Genomic DNA, 23461 nt, shown 5'->3' with positions numbered 1-23461 from the left:
ACTCCCATGGATGGGCTTTCACCTCATCACTCCCTGAAATGCGTGTTCTCTGATGTCATCGGTGAGCCCGATGTCCAATCCAGTGACCTCCTTTGAGTCTCTTCCCCATTGATGCCATCGTTGAGTTCCACACCACCTGTCCGTTCCTTCCTCCTCCTAGGAACACTCTCCTTCCGTTTCCATGCCCTCCTTTACTTCTCTGCTTTGCCCCTGAAATTCTTGGGCCCTGTTGGATTGGATGATTTCGTCTGTCCCATATCGTCAGATTCCACCTGTGTGACATTGACTTCCAAATCGACACTTCTCACTTTCGCTTGTCTCCTGGGTCTAGTTTCATATTTCCCACTCCCTATGGGGCAACTCTACCTGGATTCTCTGCAGACATCTTATATTAGCATGTCCAAAAGCGAACGTCCCTTTCCTAAACACCTTTCTACATTCCCCATCTCACCGGAAGGCTTCGCCATGCACTCAGCCACGGAAGCCAGATGCATGGCCGTTGTCCTGGAATCCTCTACTCTCCACAAATGAATTAGTCATAAGTCATCACCTTCTTGTGCTCTCCTGAATTGGTCCTTTTCTCTTCAATGTCTCTCTTCCTGTCTCTGTTGCTAAGGCCACGGCCTTATTCAGATTCATGTCATCTCTTTCTGGATCGTTGAAACATCTACCTAACGCCTTCCGCCTTCAGTCCCTCCCACCTGCCAGTGTATTTTCCACGTAAATATTTGAAAAACATAGTGATTATACTTAAAATCTCCCCACGTGTCCATGTTGCCCATGCAGGATCAAATTCATTCTTTGATGTGGCCCCTTCCCTGCTTCTCTACCTCCTGTCTCAGCCTTTCTCTCCACCCCTTTCCCCCAGTGAACGGTTTAACGGAGCTTTCTGGTTTCGGGTCTGCGGGCTCATTCTGAAGCAGCCCTTCAGCTGAGTGGGGAAAAGAGCCTCTAAGGAAAAGCAGCCTCTGAACAGCAAGTAACTGCGGAGCCCGTAGGGCAGCAGAGGCCTGGGGTGCTGCCCCGTCTCCGCGGCGCCGCCCTGCCGTGCATGAGTGGACCGGAAGCACCCAACAGCGTGGCCTCCCCAAGGACCTCTTTCTCTTCTCTGCTACTGGCCTTCCTGCTTTTCTCTCCTCGTCTAATGCTTCCATAGCCTCCAAGCCTGAACTCATGCATCCTCTTCTCCAGGACATTTTCCCTAAATCCTGGCTGGGCAAAGGGCTCTGCCTCTGTGCTCCCATAGCCCCAGGGCTTACCTCTCTGTTGTCACGTGCGGTATTTAGAAATAATACATTTATTTGGCCGTTTCAACCACTGGAATGTAAGCTGAGGCCACATCTCAGCTGTGTCTTCTCAGATCCAATACCTGGCCCTGGGGTGCACTGGGGAGATGTTGTCATGTATTGAGCTAAAGAGCACCTGAAGGGTGTAAGATTTATTCCCCGTAGGGCCACGGACTTGGTCACTGTTGTGTCTATTGTAAATGAACTATTTGTGCAAAAGCAGAGAACATGGGAGACAGAACTGTAGATTGAGCAGACAAGAAAAAAGAAAAGCAAAACCATCAGTACTTGCAGCAAGTCTTAACCATGTTGGCACAAGGAGTGACAGCACGATCGCAGAGATTTGGAGCGATGGCTGAGGTGGCAAAGGCCACGCTGATGGTTCTTGGCCCAGACTGTACATTGGAATCACCTGGGGAGCTTAGAAAAGATACCGATATCTGCCTGCCCCCAAGAGATGCTGATATCATTTGCCTCGATGGAACCCAGTCTGTATTCTTAACAGCTCCTGAGGTGATTCTGAGTATATACCCCCCTTACCTTACTAGGCCCTGACAGCAAAGAGGAGAGACAAAGCTGGAAGAAGAACAGGTCTGCAGTTTGAGGGAATGTCGGAGCCCTCAGTATCCCTTAAAGCATATTCCTGGGATGTGTGTGTATGTGGGCGTGTCTGTGGGTATCTGTGTGTTTGCATACTCTTGGTAGCATAGGGGAGGAAGTAAGCTCTCTGCAGCCCTCTGGAGTGAATTAAACCCTCTGATACATATTTTAAAAAGCACATCCAGAGCAATCCAGCTTCCACCAGTGATGAAGACCTGAGGCTTTCTCACATTAAGTCCCCTGAATGAAGGTCTGGGTACCCCTTGTTCTTGCACAGAGCAAGAGGGATTTTTAAGTTTGTTTACCTCCAGAAAAGAAATCCTTGCGTATTTTAGTGGGTAAGCATTTACAAACCTTAAAATCTTACTTTCAGAGTAGTCTCAAAAGTTAAATGGAGAGTAAAACAGAAATGGTAAAGGCAAACAGCTAGGGCTGTGTAATTTTGGCCCACAATGAGTATGACCCAAAATGAAAACAAAAACTAATCAAAAGGTAATCATTTCCTGAATCTGCTGTGACTGGCATCATAGCATTCCCTTGGGCAAGAGGAAGAATATTAGGGGTATGAGAAGAATTGTATCATCTTGTATACTCAAAAAGCCATTTTGAACATCCAAATTTGAGGAACTTCATCACATATCAATACAAAGATGATCCCTGTACTGCTGGGGACAGATTTGAGGTTTGATGTTGTCCACGTGCCAGGTTCTACTGGAAGATGTGCACGACTCAGGTGGCTCAGTGAGCGGTTCTCTGCTAGTAGGAGTATTCTGAGTATATATTTGAATATCTATTTCCAGCTCTCCCCGTAATTTCCTGCATGTCCTGAGTGAAATCACTTGCCCCTCCCTGTACCTCCTTTTCTTCCTGTGAAGTAGGGACCTGTCTGCTCGTCATCTGGTAATGTTTATGAAGCTCCACCAGACCTTTGTGTGGAAGACTCTGTTAACAGTAATGCATGCGTGGTTTATGAGAGGGTTACAAGAGAATGGAGGTGGAGGCAGGGTGCCAAACATGGCCATTACTTTTATCTTTGACATTACAAAGAGGTCCTCTGGCTGAGGGCCAGCCTGGAGTTTACTGGAATCGAAAATGCAGACATGTGCTTTCTGTTGGCGTGCCAGGAAGAGGCTCGCCGTGCCGTCAGCCAGCACTTCACTTCCACGGGCTGCAGAGCTGCTTGCAAGAGCCTCTGAGTCCTGGTGATTTTGTGTAGTCTCTCTCATGGATACGAGGTGGGGCACAAAAGAGCTGTACCATGGAATCTGGTCACCCCTCTCTTCTCCCAAACTTTAAAAAGTAGTGTTCTCCTCACCAGGCCATTAGGCCAAGTGACTGCCCTCTGGGGTGACCCACCCTCCAGCTTCAAGGGACAGATCCCTGTATGGATTAATTCACAGACTACAGACTTTTTTTGTTGTTGTTTTAGAATAATTGAAGGAACACTGGCTTTTTTTCCAGTGAGATACAAAATACAATTCTAGATTTTTTTTTTTTTTAAGGCTGAGAGATTAAAGTAATTCTTTCCCTCAAACAGTGACATGTTACTTTTGAACTCTTGGCTTGTGTGACACACGGTCTAAGGATTTCAGTGCTGCCTTATGAAGTGTTTGTAAAACTAGACAATTTCTTCAGCCCATCTGTGAAGACTTAGGGGAAGCTATGGAACCCTCCATTAACTGATGTTAAGAGAGAGGTTCTAATGTCAAGTTAAATCATTTCTTTAGATGACCCGTAAGATTGCCTCCTAAAAAGCTATGTGTAGACTTGTGTCCCAGGGACTTGTTATGTGAAGCTGTCATTGTGGACCCCAGCTAAACTATTCCTTTAATTCAGAACCACAGATGAAATAATCTGATGTGCTCGCTTTAGCAGATAAGCAAATACCATGTTTACCCAAGCTTGGAATATTGCCTGTTATAATCACTGTACATACAAATGTTAGAGGGAATGTGTGAATTAAATAACCGTTGTCGAATTCTTCATTTGGCAGGAGGTAGTACCATGTCGAGTGTTGTCTTCAGTCCTGTAGACTCTCTGTGCAATGGCTGGGGTTGTTTATATATGAGGAAACTCAGTTTAAAAAAGAATGAAGGAGGTACAAATCAGAACAAAGGGGTTTACAATTTGTTGCACAATTACAAACCCCAGCAACCCTCCTATCAGAATTTCAGGTCTCTTTTCATGGACAGGATATACTTTACACAGTAGCAACTAATGGAGTGGAAGGATTAGCTTCCATCTCAATGGTAACCCTAATGAACTTCTCACCTGGGCAAGTGGAGCCAGGAGGCACTGTTAGACTCTAGGCCTCACATCTGGCCAGTGGCAGAGCTGGGACCAGGATCCGGCCTCCTTAGTTCCACTTTCACAGTGCTGCCTGTCACACAGTCTTACAAGCCAGCAGTAGAGAACCCAAATCAAGCTATCATTCATCCCATGTCTGAGTGTCTCTGGAGTGACCACATCTAGGTTATCCTATAACCTTCGCCATCGGGACACTGCCCCTTAAACTCCCCTCACTTGAATCTGTTCTGCTGCAGCTTAAAGCATTTTTATCTCTGTTGGCAGAGGAGAATGAGAGCATCTGTCCCCAAAGAAGAAAATATAAAAGATGGAGATGTGGCAGATTAAAGGAGATGAGGGCTCCAGCTTTGGTCTTCATTAAGACAAAACTCACCCTGAAATTTGGAGGTGTACTTTATCTTAATGGCTATTGTCAGGAGAACAATTTTCCTGTAAAATCTTTGCATTTTTCCCAGAATCTCAAACCTCCCACCTGGTAGCGTTTACACAACAGTATTGGCAGGACTTGGGTGGGAGTTGTGAGTGTGGGCTTACAGCAGCCTAAGCCATCCATTTGGTAGTCTCTCTACAGATGTGAAAAGAATTTGTCTGAATGTGCGTTTGCGAGCGGAGCTCACAGCCCCCTGCGTCATCTAATCCCCATTGTATGTTATTACATCAGGAACATATCTTTCCAATATGGGGGGAGGGTACAAGCAAGCGTCTCCTTCCTAAATGTATTCATGTGGGTTTAACTGCCCTTGTGTATCAGCCCATCATGCTAGTTTTCTACAAAATGCTTTTCTACAGAAGCCTCATTTTTAGCAAGCACCGCTGACAGAGGTAGGCTCTCAAACTGCCCTCAATGTGTAGATGCTGTTTTTCTTCTCTCCAGGTTGACTTGATTTTATATAAGCAAATGAGCTTATGTCTCTGAGAAGCAGTTTTATTCACTGGGATGGGGACACCCCACACAGCGGGAGGGGAGGTGTTGAGGCTGTAGCTGGAAAAGGCCTTTGGTGGTTCTAGAAGTTCTGACTTCATACCTTCAAGGCTGTGTTCCCTTTCCCAGAAGCCGTGAAGGGAATATCCGCTTCCTTCTGGCAATTCTGTGTAGCTGGAGATTGAACCTGGAAATCGCAGTTGGTTTGAATGTATGGTTTGTGGAAATTTGTAGTTGCAGGAGAGCGCTGTTTCTGCCTGAGATCTAAAGCTAGATGGGCATTTGGCAAATGGTGGCAGCGACGGTGGGAATGTAAAGTGAAATGAAACAGAGCTGCCAGAGGCTTCAGCTGTTTGATCAATTTTTCTCCTCACCACAAGCATTTTTGTTTGGGTTGGGCTCACAGCCCCTGGTTGCCCACGTGCTCCTCAGTTGGATCCAAGGGAGTGACAGGGCTGCCCGATGGGAGAAGACTGTCTCATCTGAGACGAGGACATCCATCCTGGGGTCGGCCAGCTCAGGGAGGTGGGTGAAGGAGAAGGAGGCGGGAACTCTGGGCTCTCTCATCTGAGAGAGGACATCCATCCTGGGGTCGGCCAGCTCAGGAGGTGGGTGAAGCAGCAGGAGGCGGGAAGTTTGGGCTCTTGCGAGGATGCAAGCAGCTGTTTGGACTCAGAATTCAGAGCCCTGCTACATCCTGCTTGTGGACATCTGTTAAAGGCACTGAGATCCCACAATTTCACAAAATAGACGAAAAAATAACCTTTTAAAGCCAATTTTACTTCATCTGTGGGCTGATGACAGCATCTGGAGGACATGCTTTTCATCTGCATCACAGTTACGCTCATTGCCGCCAGGCAGTCGAGCAAGCATCATGAAAGCAGTGGAAAGTGCACAGGGATTGTGCCTGTGGATGTCAGAGGCTGTTTCGTGTGGTTTGTGGTGGATCAGAGAAGTTTGCTTGGATGACTACGTTGAGGAAGAGCCTTCCTGGCAAAGGGAATGGGATGTGCAGAGATGCGGGGTCACAGCATAGTTGGTTGTTGATCACATTGTAATGTGCTCCTTCCTCCACCACTTTTTTCCTTCTCACCAAACAAAGCTGACTCTAGTCAGCCTCCTGTTGGTCCCCGCCCTGTAGGGTGGGGATTGAAAACTCGGGCCACTGTGACATTTAGGACATAAGTAACTCTAGAGGGTGCAGAGGAAAGGATGAGAAGGTGCATCTCCTTAGAGAATCGTTACCACTGAAGAAGTTGGGCCTCAGGAAGGTTGAAGGACTTGCCAAGACTACACAGCTATGCAGCAGGGATATGTGGCAGGGAGGTGCGGCAGGGAGGTGCGGCAGGGATTCGGTTCCATATCTTACGGCTCCAAGCCCGGCATTCTTTCCCACTAATTTCTGTTAATCGTTGTGTACATTTGCTGATTAATTGCTAATTAGAACATACTACAATTTGATCGTGCTTCAACCTGAGAACATTCCTTCCTTTTCCTTATTCCCCAGCCCATAATGCCCACTGACTGGTCTGTAGTTGATAGAACAGTGAATGCTCTATTTTTAGCCACTATTTTTCCGCTTTATGAAAGAGCCACTTTTCCCCTCAAGTTGCATCTGATCTGCTTTCAGTTGTTTTTGTCAAAGGAGGTGGAAATTGGTTCCAGCAGAGATGTCTCCTGTTAATCATAAAGGTTTTGAATGATGTTGTATATTAATCTAGTCCCAGTATATTGACCCAACCAGACTACCTCAGTCAGTCACTGCAAATTACCTCAGAATTTTGAATGTCAGGACTTTCCAATCTCTCTCCTGAGTGCAGACACCGTATTTGAACCTCATTCTACTTTAAAAACTAAAACTAAAAACCTTTCTTCTGTTTAAGACACGAATTATTGAATTACTGGAAGAGTTTGTAAGTGTTCATTAATTTTTTATTTTCCATCCTATACTTCGTCTTTCTTCAATCTAATTAGAGTTTGCTTGAGCACTGGGTAACAGGAAGTACTGGGAAGCAGATTACCTTTCTCATGTTCCTCCTCTTTTTAATGAGAACCGTCTGAAACTGGCCCAGCATAAGAGTTTCAACATCAAACGCTTGCAAGCTAAGTGAACACATCTGTTGAAGTGTTCGAGCTGCAAGGTGGGTCTGGGTGGATTCGTGTGATGTTTAACCTGACGGAACCAGTGGCCACTTTCCCGAGTTCATACTCAGATAGCCTGGCCGGACTCCAAACTTTCCCTGTGGAGGAAACGTAGCTTTGTAATTCACAGCAACTACTGGTATCTGGCAGGTAAACTTCCTACTCTGAAACCCAAAGGAAGCGTTTGGCCAGTTGATGTAAGCGTGTTGAGTGATACCCTTTTCTGTGGTGGTGAGATGATCTCATATCATCTGGTACCTATTTTTACAGTTAAGGAAATGATCCTGGGGTATCGATTCAGCAGCTGTGGATGAAGGAAGGTAGGTGGCCTCACTGATTCATCCAGGGATAGATGGAGCCAGGGACCTCTGGGCCAAGAGCGCCATTAGAATCTCAGGATGGTGTCTGAGGTGGAAGCCAGGAGAGGTGAGCGAGCCCCCTCCCCAAATAACCCGTGACGCGATTGTCAGAAAGCGCGGGGCCGGAGCCAGCGTGGGGTTTCCGACGCTGGGGGAGGCTGTCACACTTAGGCTCTAAATGATGACCAATGCCAGCTGTAGTATTTGACAAATACCCATGGCTGCAGTGGGAACTCTCTGATCTTAGCGCAGTAATATTAGAGTCAAGGTCGACGTCCGCTGTGAAAAGAACAACCTGCTGTCTTGGTTGGGATTCTCTTGGTTGTGGTGGAGTTAAGGTATTTTATTCTTGTAATACTGTTGCCCATGCGTTGTGGAAGATCACTTCTCATTCACTCTGTCACCAAATATTTACCGAGCGATTTACCTTGTGGGCACCGGGAGTACAGCTATGATGAGGTCACGGTCCCTCAGGGCGTTCTGAGGATACCTGGGGAGGCAATCCAGGAGACCATTAACGTCAGCTCAGGGCAAGGGGTGTGCAGAGGGGCCTGGAGGGCCAGGCTAACCCAGAAGGCAGAGCCAGAGAAGGTTTCCTGATAGAGTACAGCAGGCACTGTGTCCCAAAAGGACAAACGGGAACAAAGCCAAAGAGGTAAATGGAGTGGTGAGCTGAGGAAACAGCCGAAAGCACGCTGAGTCCTGGCAGAAGCCACAGGACAGCGATTTTAGTTGGAAGAGTGGGTGCAGTGCAGAGATGGGCATGGGTAGGATTTTGGGGTGGAGCTGTGAGGGAAAAGAATGGGGTGAGCGAATTGGGAGGGCGGTATTCAAGGGGCTTGTGCGATCAGAGAGAGAATGGACAAATGAGACTCATTTCTTACCTGAGAACAACGGCACAGTTCTGTCTTAAATGAACTAGCTCCACGATTGTACCGTTTAAAATAAAGACAGGCTTTTGAAGGACTTCTCTGGGGCTGTGCAAAAGAGTGGTCGCCAGAGGTGGAGCTCAATTGGGTCTGCACTGCTGAAATCACTGGAGTGGTTACATAGCAGCCATCCAGACTAGCTGCTGCTTCTGCAGGCGAGGAAGCGGAGGGCCAGGGAAACGAAGGCTTGCCCGGGGTCGTACAGTGGGTCAGGGCAGAGATACCAGCAGTGCTGCTGGAACCAGCAGGTTCTTAATTCTCTCATTTCCCAGGAAAGTCAACTTTCTTAGGAATCCTTCTGCTTCTAGGCTGAATTCTTTTTAGCATTTGTAGAAAAATCAGCAATAGTATATTTGATGTTTAAATGAATGTAAAATGAATGTTTCTATCCTCTAAAAAAAAATTTCAGGACTCACCCATTCAAGCTCCTTTTACGTGGTAAAAGTAAAATTCAAAGAGATTTTTTTTTTTCCTAAATAACTTTGTCCTGAATTATATCACGTGTCTTTGTGTTTGGATCTGAAATAATGGAAATAAGGATATAAATTTACTCATTTTATACCTCAGGGACTGTGATAAAAAACATAGTCATTTACTCTTCTATTTGCAAATTAGAAAAGTAGAAGATTTAAACTATGCTTCCCTAAGTAGTTTTTCTGTTTCTGTACACATGTCCTGTTTATACACCTATGCAGCTGAATGTTTTCCTCCAGCCTGGTGTGGAGAGAGGGGAGATGAGACAGACCCAGTGTAGACACAACTGTGAGTAGCAGCCACAGCGGGATGGGTAGGGTCAGGGAAGTTGGAACCTGAGAGGCAGTTACCGTAGTGGAACAGTCCAGGGAGGTGATAGCTATTAGTGAGTGTAGCTTTGTCTAGCTCCAATATAAAATGCTCTCAGAGGTATCGTTTCTAAAGGTTTAGGAGCAGTTTCAAAGCTTGCTTGCTCTTCTGTTAAGCAAATAAAGGCTTAGGGTCAACCTAAAAGAACAGCTAATCAGATTATGTTCACTGGTGGCAAATTTAGTTGTGACTGTAATCCCCGTATGAAATTGTTCTGCCCTGGGCTGTGGTCTCACCCTGCCTGATAGAAGAATACGAGATCTGCTGTGGGTTCTATGTTGGAGGATTTTACTCTCCTCTTTCAATTCCTAGTACTAGATAGAGCTTAGGAAACAAGGGTGAAGATATTTTGAATTTATTAACTCAGGAGTTTCACCTTTTAAGCAAGTCCAGGAGAGAAATCAAATTTAAGCATGAAGGTACTAGAAAGAGCATGGGCTGTGGAGCCAGACAGACCTGGGTTTGAATCCTACCTCTGGCAGTTAGGGGTAGAAGGACATTTGGACCAATTATGTAAGCTTCGGGACTATCTTGCACCTCATTTGTAAATAACAGGTATTGATGCCTTTCAAAGATGTTGTGAGGAATAACTGAAATAAACGCAAGAGACATCAAATCATTACCAAGTTAGTTCACTTCTTCCAGATCCATTCTATAGATGTTCAGCAGAACACTTGTTAAATATAAGACTGTGCTGGATATTTGGAAGAGGCAGGATCAAAGAAGAATAAGACCTATATTCAGCTCTAAAGAGCTTACAAATTAAGTGGGGAAGATATTACACGCACACACTGCAGTCCACAAGCTCTGGCCGCACTGGCCTCTTGTTTCTGGAACATTCAGGCATGATTCTGCCTCCGCACTTGCCCACCGCTCTCCCTGGAACTCCTGTCTCCTACTCCTTCACCTCCGTTAGAGCTTTACTCAAATATCATCTTAGTGAGACCTTCCCTGATCATCCTGTTTAAAATGAACTCCCTGGAGCCAGTATTCCCCATCCCTCTTCCCTGTTTTTCCCCCAACAAAATGTGTGTGTGTGCACGCGTGTGTGTGCATGTGCGTGTGCGTGCGTGTGTGTTAGTGTGTGTGTGTGCACGTGCATATGTGTGCACGTGTGTGTGTGCGTGTGTGTGTGTGCATGTGTGTGTGCACGCATGCATGTGTGTATCTTCTCTTGCCTTGTATTCCACCTGCCTCTTCAGTATGAACACCATGATTATCTGATTTATTTATTGCTCTATCCCTACTGCCTAGAACAGTTCCTGGTTAGGTACTCACTAAGTGTTAATGGAATAAATGAATGATCTAACTAATTAATTCCAGGTACAGAGAGGGCCAGGCACAAAGAGCCCCAGTGGCCAGAAGAGCAGAAGGTATGTTAGGGACTACATTTTCTGTGGCTGCTGTAACAATTGATCATAAGTATAGCATCTTAAAACAATTCAGATTTATTATTTTAGAGTTCTGTAGGCCAGAAGCCTGACCCAAGTCTCAGAGGGCCAAAATCAAGGTGTGGGCAAGGCTGCCTTCCTTTCTGGAAACTCCAGGGGACTGGTTCCTTGCCTTTGCCAGCTTCTGGTTAAGTTCTTCTCACAGCACATCACTCTGACCACCTCTTCTGCCTCCCTCTTCTACTTCTAAGGACTCTTGTAATTATATTGGACCCCCCTGGAAAGTCCAGGATACTCTCAGCTATTTTAAGGTCAGCTGATTAGCAACCTAATCCCATCTACAACTTAATTCCCCTTTGCAATGTGACCTAACATATTCACAGGTTTGGAGAGCAGGATGTGGACATCTTCAGGGATCCATTATTCTGCTTACCATAGAGACTAACAAGCTTAGATCTAGGGTTTAAGCTGCCAGTTGTGAAATGTAAAACTGGAACGTTCAATCCAGAATGGCCATGATTGTCAAGATCTAACGGGTGAACTTGATCTGGGAGGCAGTGGGAAGTTGCTGAAGGCTTTGGAGCAGGAGAGGAAGCTGATCTTTAGGAGATGAAGATGGGCTTAGAGCAGGCATTCGGAGGGAGGCTGTTGTTTACCTTCTTTTCTTTTCTTTTTTTGAGGTGGAGTCTCGCTCTGTTGTCCAGGCTGGAGTGCAGTGGTGTGGTCTCGGCTCACTGCAACCTCCACCTCCCAGGTTCAAGCCATTCTCCTGCCTCAGCCTCCCAAGTAGCTGGAATTACAGGCAACACTAGGCCCAGCTAGTTTTTGTATTTTTGGTAGAGAAGAGGTTTTGTCATGTTGGCCAGGCTGGTCTCGAACTCCTGACCTCAGGTGATCCACCCGTCTCGGCCTCCCAAAGTGGTGGGATTACAGGCATGAGCCACCGCACCCAGCCTGTTGTTTACCTTCTTAAGGTAAACAATTTGATCTCCTCCCTCCTCCATGTACAGAAAGCTAGGGACGTATTTAGAATTTCCTTTAAAAAAGAAAAAGTGCGTCTACAGTGTCTTTTTAAAAACCACTCTACTATATCACACAGACGCACAGCACATACACATGGAGGCCCACAAAGCCCAGTTACGCAGACACAAGCGCTCCTGTCTCCTCATACACACACTCACTGCCCCAGCCTGGGGAGGAGAGTCTCAGGATCTGTTTTCTGTGGTTCGTGGTGCTCTGCCCCCCCCTTTTTTTTTCTGCCCTGGCACACTTGAGTGATATTTCTTCTTCCCAAAAACACAGACTGACTCTGGCAGCGGTTCTCATGGGGTCGTTCTATGAACCTCCTTCAACGGGCACATAGGAGTCTCCAGGGAGATGCCTAGAGTATGAAAATGTCCCTCCTTCCTCACCCTTATGTCACCTCCACACTGGCCCTGCTTTCATGTAACTTCCTAGGGTGGTTCTCGTCCCTGACACCCGTTGAAAGTCTCATGGATAGTGAACACCTGGTTTTGAATAGTGTCTTCTGAGAGTGCTTACCCTTTGACTAGCCACCTGAAAGCAGCCCTGTCCAACGGGACTTTCTGCAATGACATAGTGAACTGTTCTACATCTGGGTTGTTCAGTGCGGTAGCCACAGCTGCATGTGGCTATTAGCTTCTTGGAATGTGGCTGCTGCAGCTGAGGAACTGAGTTTTTTATTGTTTGAATTAATTTAAATTGACATAGCCACACCTGGCTCGTGGCTACCTATTAGTGCAGCTTTAAAGCAGCAGGACTTGCTGAGCATGCTGAAAAGACCATAACAGTATCTGTGGTGAACAGGGTAATATCTGCCAAGAAGATAGGCTTTTGGAATCAAACAGACCTGTGGTGAGATTTTGGTTCCAAGCTAGTGATTTTCAGGAAAGTCACTTCATCTGAGTCTCAGTTTTGTCATCTATAAACTGGGGATAATCAGTGATATATTAGGGAGAAAGATGTTAGGCACCCTCTGACCTGGAGGGAAGAATATTTCACCTCTAAATTGTTGCACATAATAAACATCAGACCTACTTTTCGCTGGTTTTATTATTATTTTTCAGTATTCTATAGACAGTGTGCCCTCTCGTTGCCTGACCCAGAGTAGACTTCTCCCACTGCCTGCCTGTGTTACCCCATGGGATTTGATCTTACGTACATAAAAGAGCTATGTGGACATAACACAGTATCAGTAAAGCCTTCAGCATTGTGCACACATGTGGTTTTCGGTCATTCATTCAACAAGTGCTGATGAAGCAACTGCTATGTGCCAGGCACTGTGCTAGATGCCAGAGGCACACTGGCCAACGGGAAGCAGAGGACCTGCTTACTAAATAGGAGGGCAGACATTTCATACGTGGTAGCTCATAATTTTATTTTCTTTTGAATTTTGTCAGCGTTGGGGATTTTGCTTTTAGTTTAGGTGGAAGTCAGAATTAGTTCACATGGGTGTAGTTGTACTTTATTCTTAATAAGGTTTTAGCTGTAGGTCTCCTAACAAATAACTATTTATCCTATTCTCCTTCTGTTTTTTAAAATATCAGCTTTATTGAGATATAATTCACCCAGTTAAAGTGTACAGTTCAGTGGTTTTTAGTCTCTTTACAGAGTTGTGCAACTAGCATGGTGTCAATTTTAGAGCATTTTTATCACCCCAGAAGAAACCCCTACCCATTAGCAGTGACTCTCCAGCTCCTCCCAATCCTCTTATCCCCAGGCAACCACAAGTTGACTCTGTCTCTGTGGATTTGCCTCTTCTGGGCATGTCATATCCATGGAATCATACATGTGGTCTTTGGGTTTGGCTTCTCGCTTAGCGTAACGTATTCAAGGCTCATCATGTTGTAGCATGTATCAGTCCTTTATTGTGGAAAGGTTCATCCATGTTGTAGCATGTATCAGTCCTTTATTGTGGAAAGGTTCATCCATGTTGTAGCATGTATCAGTCCTTTATTGTGGAAAGTTTCATCCATGTTATAGCATGTATCAGTCCTTTATTGTGGAAAGGTTCATCCATGTTGTAGCATGTATCAGTCCTTTATTGTGGAAAGGTTCATCCATGTTGTAGCATGTATCAGTACTTTATTGTGGAGTCATATTCCATTGTCTGGATATATACCATATTTTATTAGTTGATAGACATGTGAGTTGTTTCCATTTTTTGGCTATTATGAACAATGCTGCTATGAATGTTTGTGAACAAGTTTTTGTTGAACATACATGTTCATTTATCTTGGGTAGATACCTAGGAGTAGGATTGTTAATATGGTAACTCCAACTGGTAACATGAAAACTCTACATTTAACCCTTTGAGGAACTTCCAGAGTGTTTTCCAAAGCTACCGTTTTGCATTCTCATGTGCAGTGTATGAGGGTTTCCGTTTCTCTGCATCTTCACTAACCTTTGCTGTTATCCTGTCTTTTTGATTCTAGCCATGGTAGTGGGTATCAAGTAATATCTCACTGTGGTTTTGCTTTATCTATTTCCCTGATGATAAATGATGCCAAGCATCTTTTCAGGGGCTTGCAGGCCATTTGTATATCTGGGAGAAAGGTCTATTCACGTCCTTTGCTTGTTACTAATTGGGTTATTTGTCTTCCTTTTCTGGCCTGAGCAGGATGCTGATATGCTAACTGGTGATGAGCAAGTATGGAAGGAAGTTCAAGAATCCCTGAAAAAAATTGAAGAACTGAAGGCACACTGGAGTATCCTTTCGCCTGTGGATTAAGGTGGACTGTTGGATGGTTTCCTTGTTTTCTTGAAGCCCTGTGGTAATGAGGCCAAAGGCGGGCTTTGACCTCTCCATGAGCCAGTGGTTTTCATTCTGTTCCATGGTCACAGGCCACACCCCCGACCCCAGCCAACAGTTTGAGTAATGACAGGGAAGATCGTGGCAAGATCAGCGTGAATAATAACTCACTACCTTTAGGTAATAATCAAAACTCATGGCCCAGTAGCAGTAGGAAAGTAAGAATTAGTCTCTTTATATGTAAAAGGTAACAAATTCCTCAATTTTCTTCTCCCATAACCACTAACATCTCTAGGAAAGAATAGCTTAGAATCCTTGTCATTTAGTGCCATTGACTGTCAGACCCAGAAGCTTCATATTAAACCAGCCGTGACTACAGTGGCAGTGGGGATTGCTGCATGACACATTTTCTCAGCATGAATAGTCATGACCACAGGTGGGCCAAAGTTCAGAGTAAGGAGAGACCACGTAGGATGAAGGTCATCTGGGAAGGCTCCACTAATGTTTTACTGTGCACGATAGCCTGAGTCGGGGCAGGATTTTGATAGGCTGAGGCTGAGAAGGAGGCCGCTCCTGGTGGTGGAGTTCACTGAAGCAAAGCTGTGGTGAAGGGAAACAGCAGGCAAGAAGGAAGAGATCGAGGTGGATGAACAGACTGCAAAAGGCCATTCAGAGGCTCTGGGGTAAATTGTATCCCAGGCACTAAGAACGTCGCAGATGAGGTTTCCAATTTGCTATTTAAAGAGTTGTAAAGAGCCAGAGAAGGAGGTAGAGGGAGGTTTCCAGTTTTAAAGGTGAAGGACATCATTTTGAATCGATAGCCCACTGAGTTTATTAGCAGTCTTGGTAAAGAATCTAGGATTGGTTGCTAAGGAATGGAAAAGAAAGCTGTGATCATCACGATGCTGCCTGGTTTCTCCAAGAGCGAGTGAATCCACAGAGTCACAGCTTTCTTTGGTAAAGTTTGTATCGAGACTTCAGAAAGGGATTTGATGAAAAGTAATCAAGAAACTTGTGTTAGATGTTAGCAAAGCTAACTGAATAGCTACACTGAAAAAATGATGTTATGTGATTCAGTGTCATTCTGGAGTGTTGTTTTACCATCTCGGGCCTCTTTAATGCATAATTCCCTACCTTGAATGAAGATACAGAGGACAGGTTTATCAAATCTCCAAAGTGACATAGGTGGGGAGGATAATAGAGGTGGGATGATAGAATCAGTATCTCAAAAGAAAAAAAAGACTTCAAAAGATCCCTAAATGTTTACATGGTGTCCAAGTTTTAAAGACGTGAAATATTAAAAGACCATATATAAAATTTCTATTTGGATCAAAAGTTTCAAATATGTAAATATGCATAAGAACATGTGAAAAAAATTTAGGGCTTTAGTAAATAGCAAAATTTAACAACATTTAAGAGTATAATATAATCTTACTACTGTGATCTTGGGCTGCATTAATATTGATTATAAAATGATAGAGATGATAGTACTGGTCTGATTATTTCTAGAATTTTCTATTCAGTTTGAGGTGGAAAGTATTAAAAGGGATACAGAAAAACAAACTAGTTTTGAGGGGTAGAACTGAAATTAAAGAGGGATTTGAAACCCTGTTTATGATGAGATGGAAGATACTAGGAAAACAGTCAACTCTGGAAGCAGGAGTTGTTGATGGGCTCAGGGCCGTTATGTGCAGAGGAGTAGACTTGTTCCGTGTGGTCCCTGGCAGCGGTACTGGGGCCCATGGATAACCCAGCCAGAGTTCAGTTTCAACTGGACAAGGTTTTACTGAAAACGGACTGTATGCTGGGTTCATTGCTGGTCATCATTCACCTGATGGTTCAGACAGAAGTTAGAAAACACAGCCCTGCACTCACTACTCTCCTACATTGTGGGGTAGTAAAATGTCCATTAATACATATTTAGGTAAAGATACAGACTTATGGCAGCATCGAAGACACAATAGTCAACTTTGGGAAGTTGAAAGATTTCGCAGAGGAGGTGACCAGTGAGCTGCGTCTGGGAGGATCAGTGGGAGCTCACCAGGCCAACCAAGAGAAGAGGCGTCCAACACAAGGAGTGACCTGTGCAGACGCGCAGAACAGTCATTGCTGCTGAGAAGCTGCCGGCTGTGCAGTGTGAGAGGAGGGGAAGGTGGCAAGGCCTTAACTGCCATGCACAGGTTAGGCTTTATAGGTGAGAGGGGGCGGTAGGATGATTTTTTAAGCAGTAGAGTAATACGATTAAGTGAATAAAAGCTCTGTGGTCTGACAGTCGTTGAATCTCAGTAAGTTGAGTAATTCCCAAGTGAATCTACTTTGCTTCCCTTTCTCTTCCCCTGATCCTCTTATGGTCATTTAAAAGTATTCAGGAAAAAAAGATATCTGTTCTGTCCACTAGGAATCTATTCTCTTTGGGTGCACTCTCCAGCCCTGCTAGGCCTAGAGCTCAGCTCCTTACTGGAACAGAGTGACTTGTAGTAAACACCACACAGATGCCAGGGACTAAATCTTTGAGCAAATACATGTCAGTAGTAGCTTGGGGGGAAAAGCCTCTTAGTTAAAATTATTCCATTTTTTTGCTCACTGGGGTGTTTTGCAGGGAAGGTTTTGCCTTGTTTGGCAAGAGACAGTTGCCAGCGTTGTGAAGGGAAATTGGCACGTAGTCCCTTCCAGCTTGCTGGGGGGTAAAATAGACGCATTCCTATGAGTAGCTGCAGAACATCACATCTGGCTTTTATTTCTAAGGGCTGTCACCTCAAACCTCTTTAGAATAAGTGGGAACATACATAAATGAACAGGCAAATAGTGGAGGTCAAACAGCACAATGTTAAAATAAGGTACAAGTCTTGCCACAGAAATGTCTAGCAATGTGTAAGAGACAGTCATTCCTCCTGACAGTTCGTCAAATATCTAATCCTGGAATGAAAAGCCACGGAGGTTAGCCCAGCCATCTGTTACAAAATCAGTGCACTGCCTAAGATACTGCTTCCCCCAACCTCTAGGGGATACATTCAGCAAACTTTGAACATACATGTCAGATGAATGCAAGAGCAAATCATGGACTCACTTTTCTTCAGGAAATGAACCTTTTCTGGGATCAGGGTCAATTCCTCCAAGACAGGACTCATCCTAAAATTGTAGTGGGTGTGATGGAAAAGGCTCTCAGCTGTGCGTTGGGGTGCTTTAAATTCTCGTCAAGGAACTCATCTTTTGGAGTAAGATACTTTGCCTCCGGGAGGCCTTTGTTGGAAAGAAAATACATTTCCTGTGAAAGTTCATAAAGGTATTTGTCTCCACTCTCAGGAGTGGCTTGATTGGTTTATTAGAAGTATATGCTAATATTTCGGAAAGCCATGTTCTGAGAAGGGTATGGACACTCGAAGAGGAAGGTTTTGCTGGACAGAGAGGGAGAGGGGAGCATATACAGTGGGCTGTCTGTTCAGGGCTGGGCATGCTCTGTTAGGACCTCAGCAAAGAGGGTTTTGAATTGGGGGCAGGGGATGGCACAGAGAGCATGGATTGTAAAGAGACCAGGTCATGTGGAAGTGGGAGGGGTGTGGGGGCCCGAAGGGAAGTTCAGTCAAACTCAGTCCACTGAACCACTTTCTTTAAGCCCAGTCAGGCTCAGAGGTCATGTCACAGAGGGAAGGTGGAAGGCACTAATGCTTGTGTAGCGTGTGCTTTGTGCATGCCACGAAACGTTCCCCACTGTGTCTCTGACACCCGGAACTCTACCTGGCTCATGAGAGGACGCATCACGAATTGTGTCATTTTACATACAGTATATTACTCATACTTACGTTGACAGTCATTTTTATTTCTAGCCTATCATTAAACACTTTGACTTCCTCAGAACCTCAAATCTGATAAATGACAGGACTAGATTAGATCTGAATCTAACTTTACTACAGCCAAAGGCTAGGCTGCCATTTCTGATCTTCAAACCTTTTCACCCTACTGGAATGACAATATGTGAAGCAGATGAATTTGGAGCTCCACTGGGTGAAGGCGAGACAGGAGTGAGAGAAGGACCAGTCCCAGTCCAGCACCTTCTTTGGTCTCCAGCTCGCCCAACACAGCGCACAGCGAAGAAACTGTGAGGTCCCAGGGTCCCGCACTCTGGCCTTCGCTCTGTTTCCCAGAGAATTCACTGGGGAGGGATTAAAATCACTCTCCATAAACCATGTCCTCAGTCCTCTGACTGCCTCTGTAAGACAGGGAATATCAGTTTTAAAAAGTGAACTCACTCCAGGGCTACATGAGATTAAGTTATTGACTCATGGTTAATCAGAAAGTCGGCGTTACTGAGCAGTGGATATTGAGTCTTCTCCCCATGCTTTTTAAAGCATCGTTTCCCTTGCCAGTAATTTATGTGCATAAGCCACGTTCCTAATATTGTCTCTTATTTTGGGGGTTTAAAATAACACATATTTTAATGTATTTGGTTAAGTACAGGCTTGGGTCACTTTTGCTTTATAATCGAAAAAGATGAGATCCACTGGAAATCTATTTCTTCAAATTGCTGCACCTAGTGTGTGCCTGTGGGTTGCGTGTGTATTTGGGTTCACGTATGCCCAAAACTCAGACAACACAGAAGCAAACATGAGCTCTTCCTTTTGAAAAAGGAATCTCTCTAAAGCATCTTTAATTTCAAATCAGTTTTTAAACAGAAGCTAACCGTAAATAATTTAAAATTGAATTAGCTTAATCTTTAGTCCAGTTTAATAAAGGACTGCATTTATTTATGACTAGATTTAAAGAGAACACATCTAGGGGTGTGAAGAAAGAACAGGTCTTTGGAAGTTTTAAAACTCCAAAGCACAGGCCTGGTTACGAGAGTTTGTTGATGTAAACAGAATTTACTTCACTGAGATGCCTCTTCTGTGCTTTTGTTTCTCAAGTGTTTTTTCCAGGCAGCTCATCTGTGAAAAATAACGGGTGCTTCCTTCCCTCCTGTGCTTGGGAGCTCTTCAGCCTTTTAGAGAATCTAATTTTATTTGTTTTTTTCTTGATGAAGACAGTGAATCCTTAACTAAGGTTAATAACAGAGTGGGAGCAGGTTCTGGCCATGTGCCAGGCGATCATAAGCAGCAATTCTGAACGGCTTCCCGATATCAACATCTACCAGCTGAAGGTGCTCGACTGCGCCATGGATGCCTGCATCAACCTCGGCCTGTTGGAGGAGGCCTTGTTCTATGGTACTCGGACCATGGAGCCGTACAGGCAAGTCCCAGGGAGAGGGCTACCATAAGGGCTAGGCAGTCTTCACATCGGGCAAAGGATCCATGTTGTGAAGTCATTCTGATTACTACTTTGCATGGAGCATTTCCAGCTGCTTCTCAACCATTGTGTAAAACCAAGTCTTATTTTATTCATTCCTCTTGTTCATTCACTTATGCATTCATTCATCATTTTTAAAGTTCCTTCCACGTGTCAGACACCGTGGGTGTACAGAAACTAATTAGTTGCTGTCTGGATCTGGAGCAGATGATTACAATACGATGTGGCGCTTGCAATGACAAAGGCAGGCTCGGTGGTGGGGGAGCTGGAGAGGAATGCAGCCTCAGACCTAGCTTGAGAGGCTGTGTCATTAGCCTCTGCTGGTCCAGGTGAGGATGGCCATATGGGGCCCTTGGTCTGGTGGACAGTAAGAATGGTCCCTTCTCTCTCTCAGGATTTATGCTTTCAGTTGAATCATTTGCCTTCATAATCACCTTGTGAGCCAGGGAGGACAGCAGGGAGACGGCCCTGCCTCAGCTTCTCCTTGAGTCAGGTGAAGGAACTATTGGTAATTGCTTCTTGACTGATCTCAGCTCCTCCAGACCAGTAGGCGTTTTGCCCTGAGATGTTTTTATAACTCAGAGAAGCTTTGAGGGGGGTAGTGTTGAACTGCTGAGAGTTAGGCACTGGTGGATGTTGCACCCTGATTTGCAGTGGGCTGAGAACATAATTCTAGAAGGTGAGACTGAGAGCAGCCGAAGGGGAAGGGCACGGAGACATGCAGACCATAATCTGAGGCTGGAATGGCTCAGTCTCTAGCACAGAACAAGGTTGCTGACAGGAAGGTACCTCGAAAGCACCTGAGACCAGGAGCAGTGGCAGGGGGAGGAGGTCCCTGGAGAACAGGGGCTCCATCCTGGGCAGACCTTTAATTTGCCAGCTTTGCAGACTGTGCAAATACTGTGTCAGCCCAAAGGGGCGAAGCAGAGGGAGAATCCAGGGCCAGACCTATGCAATGTAGGACAACAGGCAGGGAGTGGCTGTAAGTGAAGAGGAGCAGGTGGAAAAGTGAGATCCAGGGTACTTCCTGTTCCCGCTAGAGGAAGTCTCTCAGGAGACATCTGGGAGAGGAAGTTCCCAGGGTCAACATAAGAACAGAAGTGAGTCCAGGGTCTAGGATATTTGTTCGGACAAAGGTAGGAAACCAGAAATGAGGCGTTTGGTCGGGAAGCCAGTCGTGAGCCAGGAGCTTGGTGCAGTCCACGAGGAACCCGAAGACGGCAGAGGCTCCACCAGCCAGGTGGATGGCAGAGGTCCCTGGCCAGCCAGTGCCACCAGCCTGACCCTGAGCATGTTTTCGGGACTTCTGTAGGTGGTTTCCTCCACTGCCTGTGGGTGAACAGCTTTGGAATCCAGACTGTGAGTCAGCTTTAATCAAACGTATAAGGGATTGGCTTGAGGGCTGAGACTGTAGACTTTCCCATGAGCAGTGAAATGCCTGCTCGGAGTGATCGATCTTGTGGGTTCTCGGAAAATACGAGTTGCATTCAAAGAGATAAGGCTTCCTCTCTGAGCCTTAGTGTTGCAAAAAGAGGCAGGTCAGATGGTTGGCGTTATCTCTCTGAATTCCAGGGCTTGCTCTGAGGAAGCCAAACCACAGCCTCTGGGTGAGCGGATAGACTCCATCCAAAAGACGCAGACTGAAAAATACCCTTCTTTCTCCAGGCCCCCATCAGCAGCCGCTGGCTCCCTCACTCTTGGCTAGCGCTGCGCTGACTCTTCTGCCTCATCCTCCCTTTCGACACTCAGGCTGCCCTGCTCGGGCCACTCTTAAGTACAGAAACTTTACATGGGTCCACGACATCCATAAAGACCACACGCCTACAAGGGTGTCTGTTCTGCACGTATTCTGCAACCTTCTCTTCCCCACATCTACGAGGGCCTCTTTGAGGCACTAACTTACACCTTAAGTAGCTGGCAGTTTGACTGACTTTAAAGTTAAACAAAGAGGCCTTTCTTGAAAGTGAGGCCAAGTCCTCCGCCAGAATACAGTCCATTATGTTTGGAAAACGTTTGGTTCTATTTATATGGTGTTTGGCAGGTCACAATCTCTCCGTAAATGTGTGCTCTGTTCTTACGCTGGGTGACAAATTTCCAAGCCTCCCTTGGATTCTCTTCCCTGGAGTGTGTTGAGTTGCTTTTTGGTAGTATTTCAAGAAATCCCATCTGCACTGATCCACTTCACATGAGTGAGGTACGAATCATTTGCTATTAAAGCTGTAGTTGAGGAAAAGGCTATAAATAAACCAGAACCAACAAAGGTGAGAGAAATGGGCAGGGTAGATGTTGTCATACTTTGCCTTTTTCCCCTTTAGCTCAGGCCGAGGTAAAAATAAGGAATGTGTGCAAATAGGTCAGGTACCCTGCAACCCTGTTAGCAATTTTAGAACAAAGGCAGGAATGGAGAAGCTGGCGGTGGTTTTCACCTCTCACATGTGCATGAGGGAATTCACGCTGAGCGCTCTCAGCCCCCGCATCAGCTCCCTGCAGACGCTGGAGGTGGGCCTTTTGCTCACCTTTAGCCAAGGACACAGACAGTTAGCTAGGCATGAGTTACCAGGGGATGATTGCATTGCCATCTGCTGTAACAGGTTTACAATGTTAATGTATTGTTTGCAACAACTAGATGGAGGTCAAGTCTTTCTTGATGATTTTGTCACTCCTGACCTTGACTAAATTTTAATGCTGACCTTAGAGGAGAAAGTGCTCCTGTTCCATTTTAATCCAAGTTATGGCCTTCAGCTCCTTTCTTGCTACTCTGTCATTTATTTTTACTCTATAGATTTTACTCAGTTTTTATGATGCAACTCAACATTAGGTCCTTCATATTTCACAAAACAAGTTAGAAATCCTATACAACAAAATGTATAATATTTAGTATCAGCCCATAGTATGTCTTCTGATAGTATCGGCATATGTATGTGACTATGCAAACTCATCTGTCCCTTAGCATTATAAACATGAAGTAGAAGGAAAATAATTTTAAAATACTTCATAAATTTTATTTAAAAGTTTAACTTAGTCTAATGTTAATTCGCCAATTAGTAGTTCAGAACTTGGGATGCATTTTCCTATTAAAGATGGTTACAGATTATGGTGATGTCCCCAGACTAACCCATCAAAGTCTACTCAGCCTTTGATAGCACCACTGTATGGGCTACAAATTCACCCCCACTAGCTCCCCAAAAAGGAGAGAAAAATACAAAATCGAACACATTGTTTTAAAATTTTTGTGTGTCGAATACTAATTAAATTTGACTTTTCCTTCGGAACTAGAGAGTGATAAGGAGGTATAGAGGGTGTTTTCGGCTTTGAAGAGGACTTTCAGGACATTTGCATGCTCTGTTCATTTCTGTTGCGAGATTAGCATATGCTTGTAGGGAAGGACAATTTAAGAGGACAGAAAGGTAAAAATCAGCCTCATCTTCAAACTGTTGTCCCACTCCTTAAAGATAGGCATGGCTAAAAGTTTCCTTCTGGGAATGTTCTGTGTGAGAGTGGCCGGTCTGAATATATTCCAGAGCCACATAGACCTCAGTCTTAGCATGGTGTCAGAGGATTGAAAGTAAACAGTAATCCTAACCTTTGCCAGAAAACATGAACAATGGTTCCATCATAATACACAGAATG

At 45.0% G+C, this 23461-nt stretch overlaps 1 protein-coding gene across 5 annotated transcripts in view; it reads left to right on the top strand.

The window, feature by feature from the left end:
- Positions 1–23461, top strand: part of SMYD3 (SET and MYND domain containing 3) — a 745729-nt gene that overhangs the window by 626234 nt on the left and 96034 nt on the right. For all 5 annotated transcript variants that reach the window (XM_055234699.2, XM_055234700.2, XM_063613546.1 and 2 more), the window contains 2 exons: positions 14420–14507; positions 19600–19774. In XM_055234699.2, the coding sequence (XP_055090674.1) occupies positions 14420–14507; positions 19600–19774 (263 nt within the window). The remainder of the gene's footprint in view (positions 1–14419; positions 14508–19599; positions 19775–23461) is intronic.

Source organism: Symphalangus syndactylus, chromosome 19, assembly GCF_028878055.3.
Source record: "Symphalangus syndactylus isolate Jambi chromosome 19, NHGRI_mSymSyn1-v2.1_pri, whole genome shotgun sequence".
NCBI classification, from domain to species: domain Eukaryota; kingdom Metazoa; phylum Chordata; class Mammalia; order Primates; family Hylobatidae; genus Symphalangus; species Symphalangus syndactylus.
The sequence above is the reverse complement of the archived record's forward strand: the minus strand, read 5'-3'. Positions and strand labels throughout refer to the sequence as shown.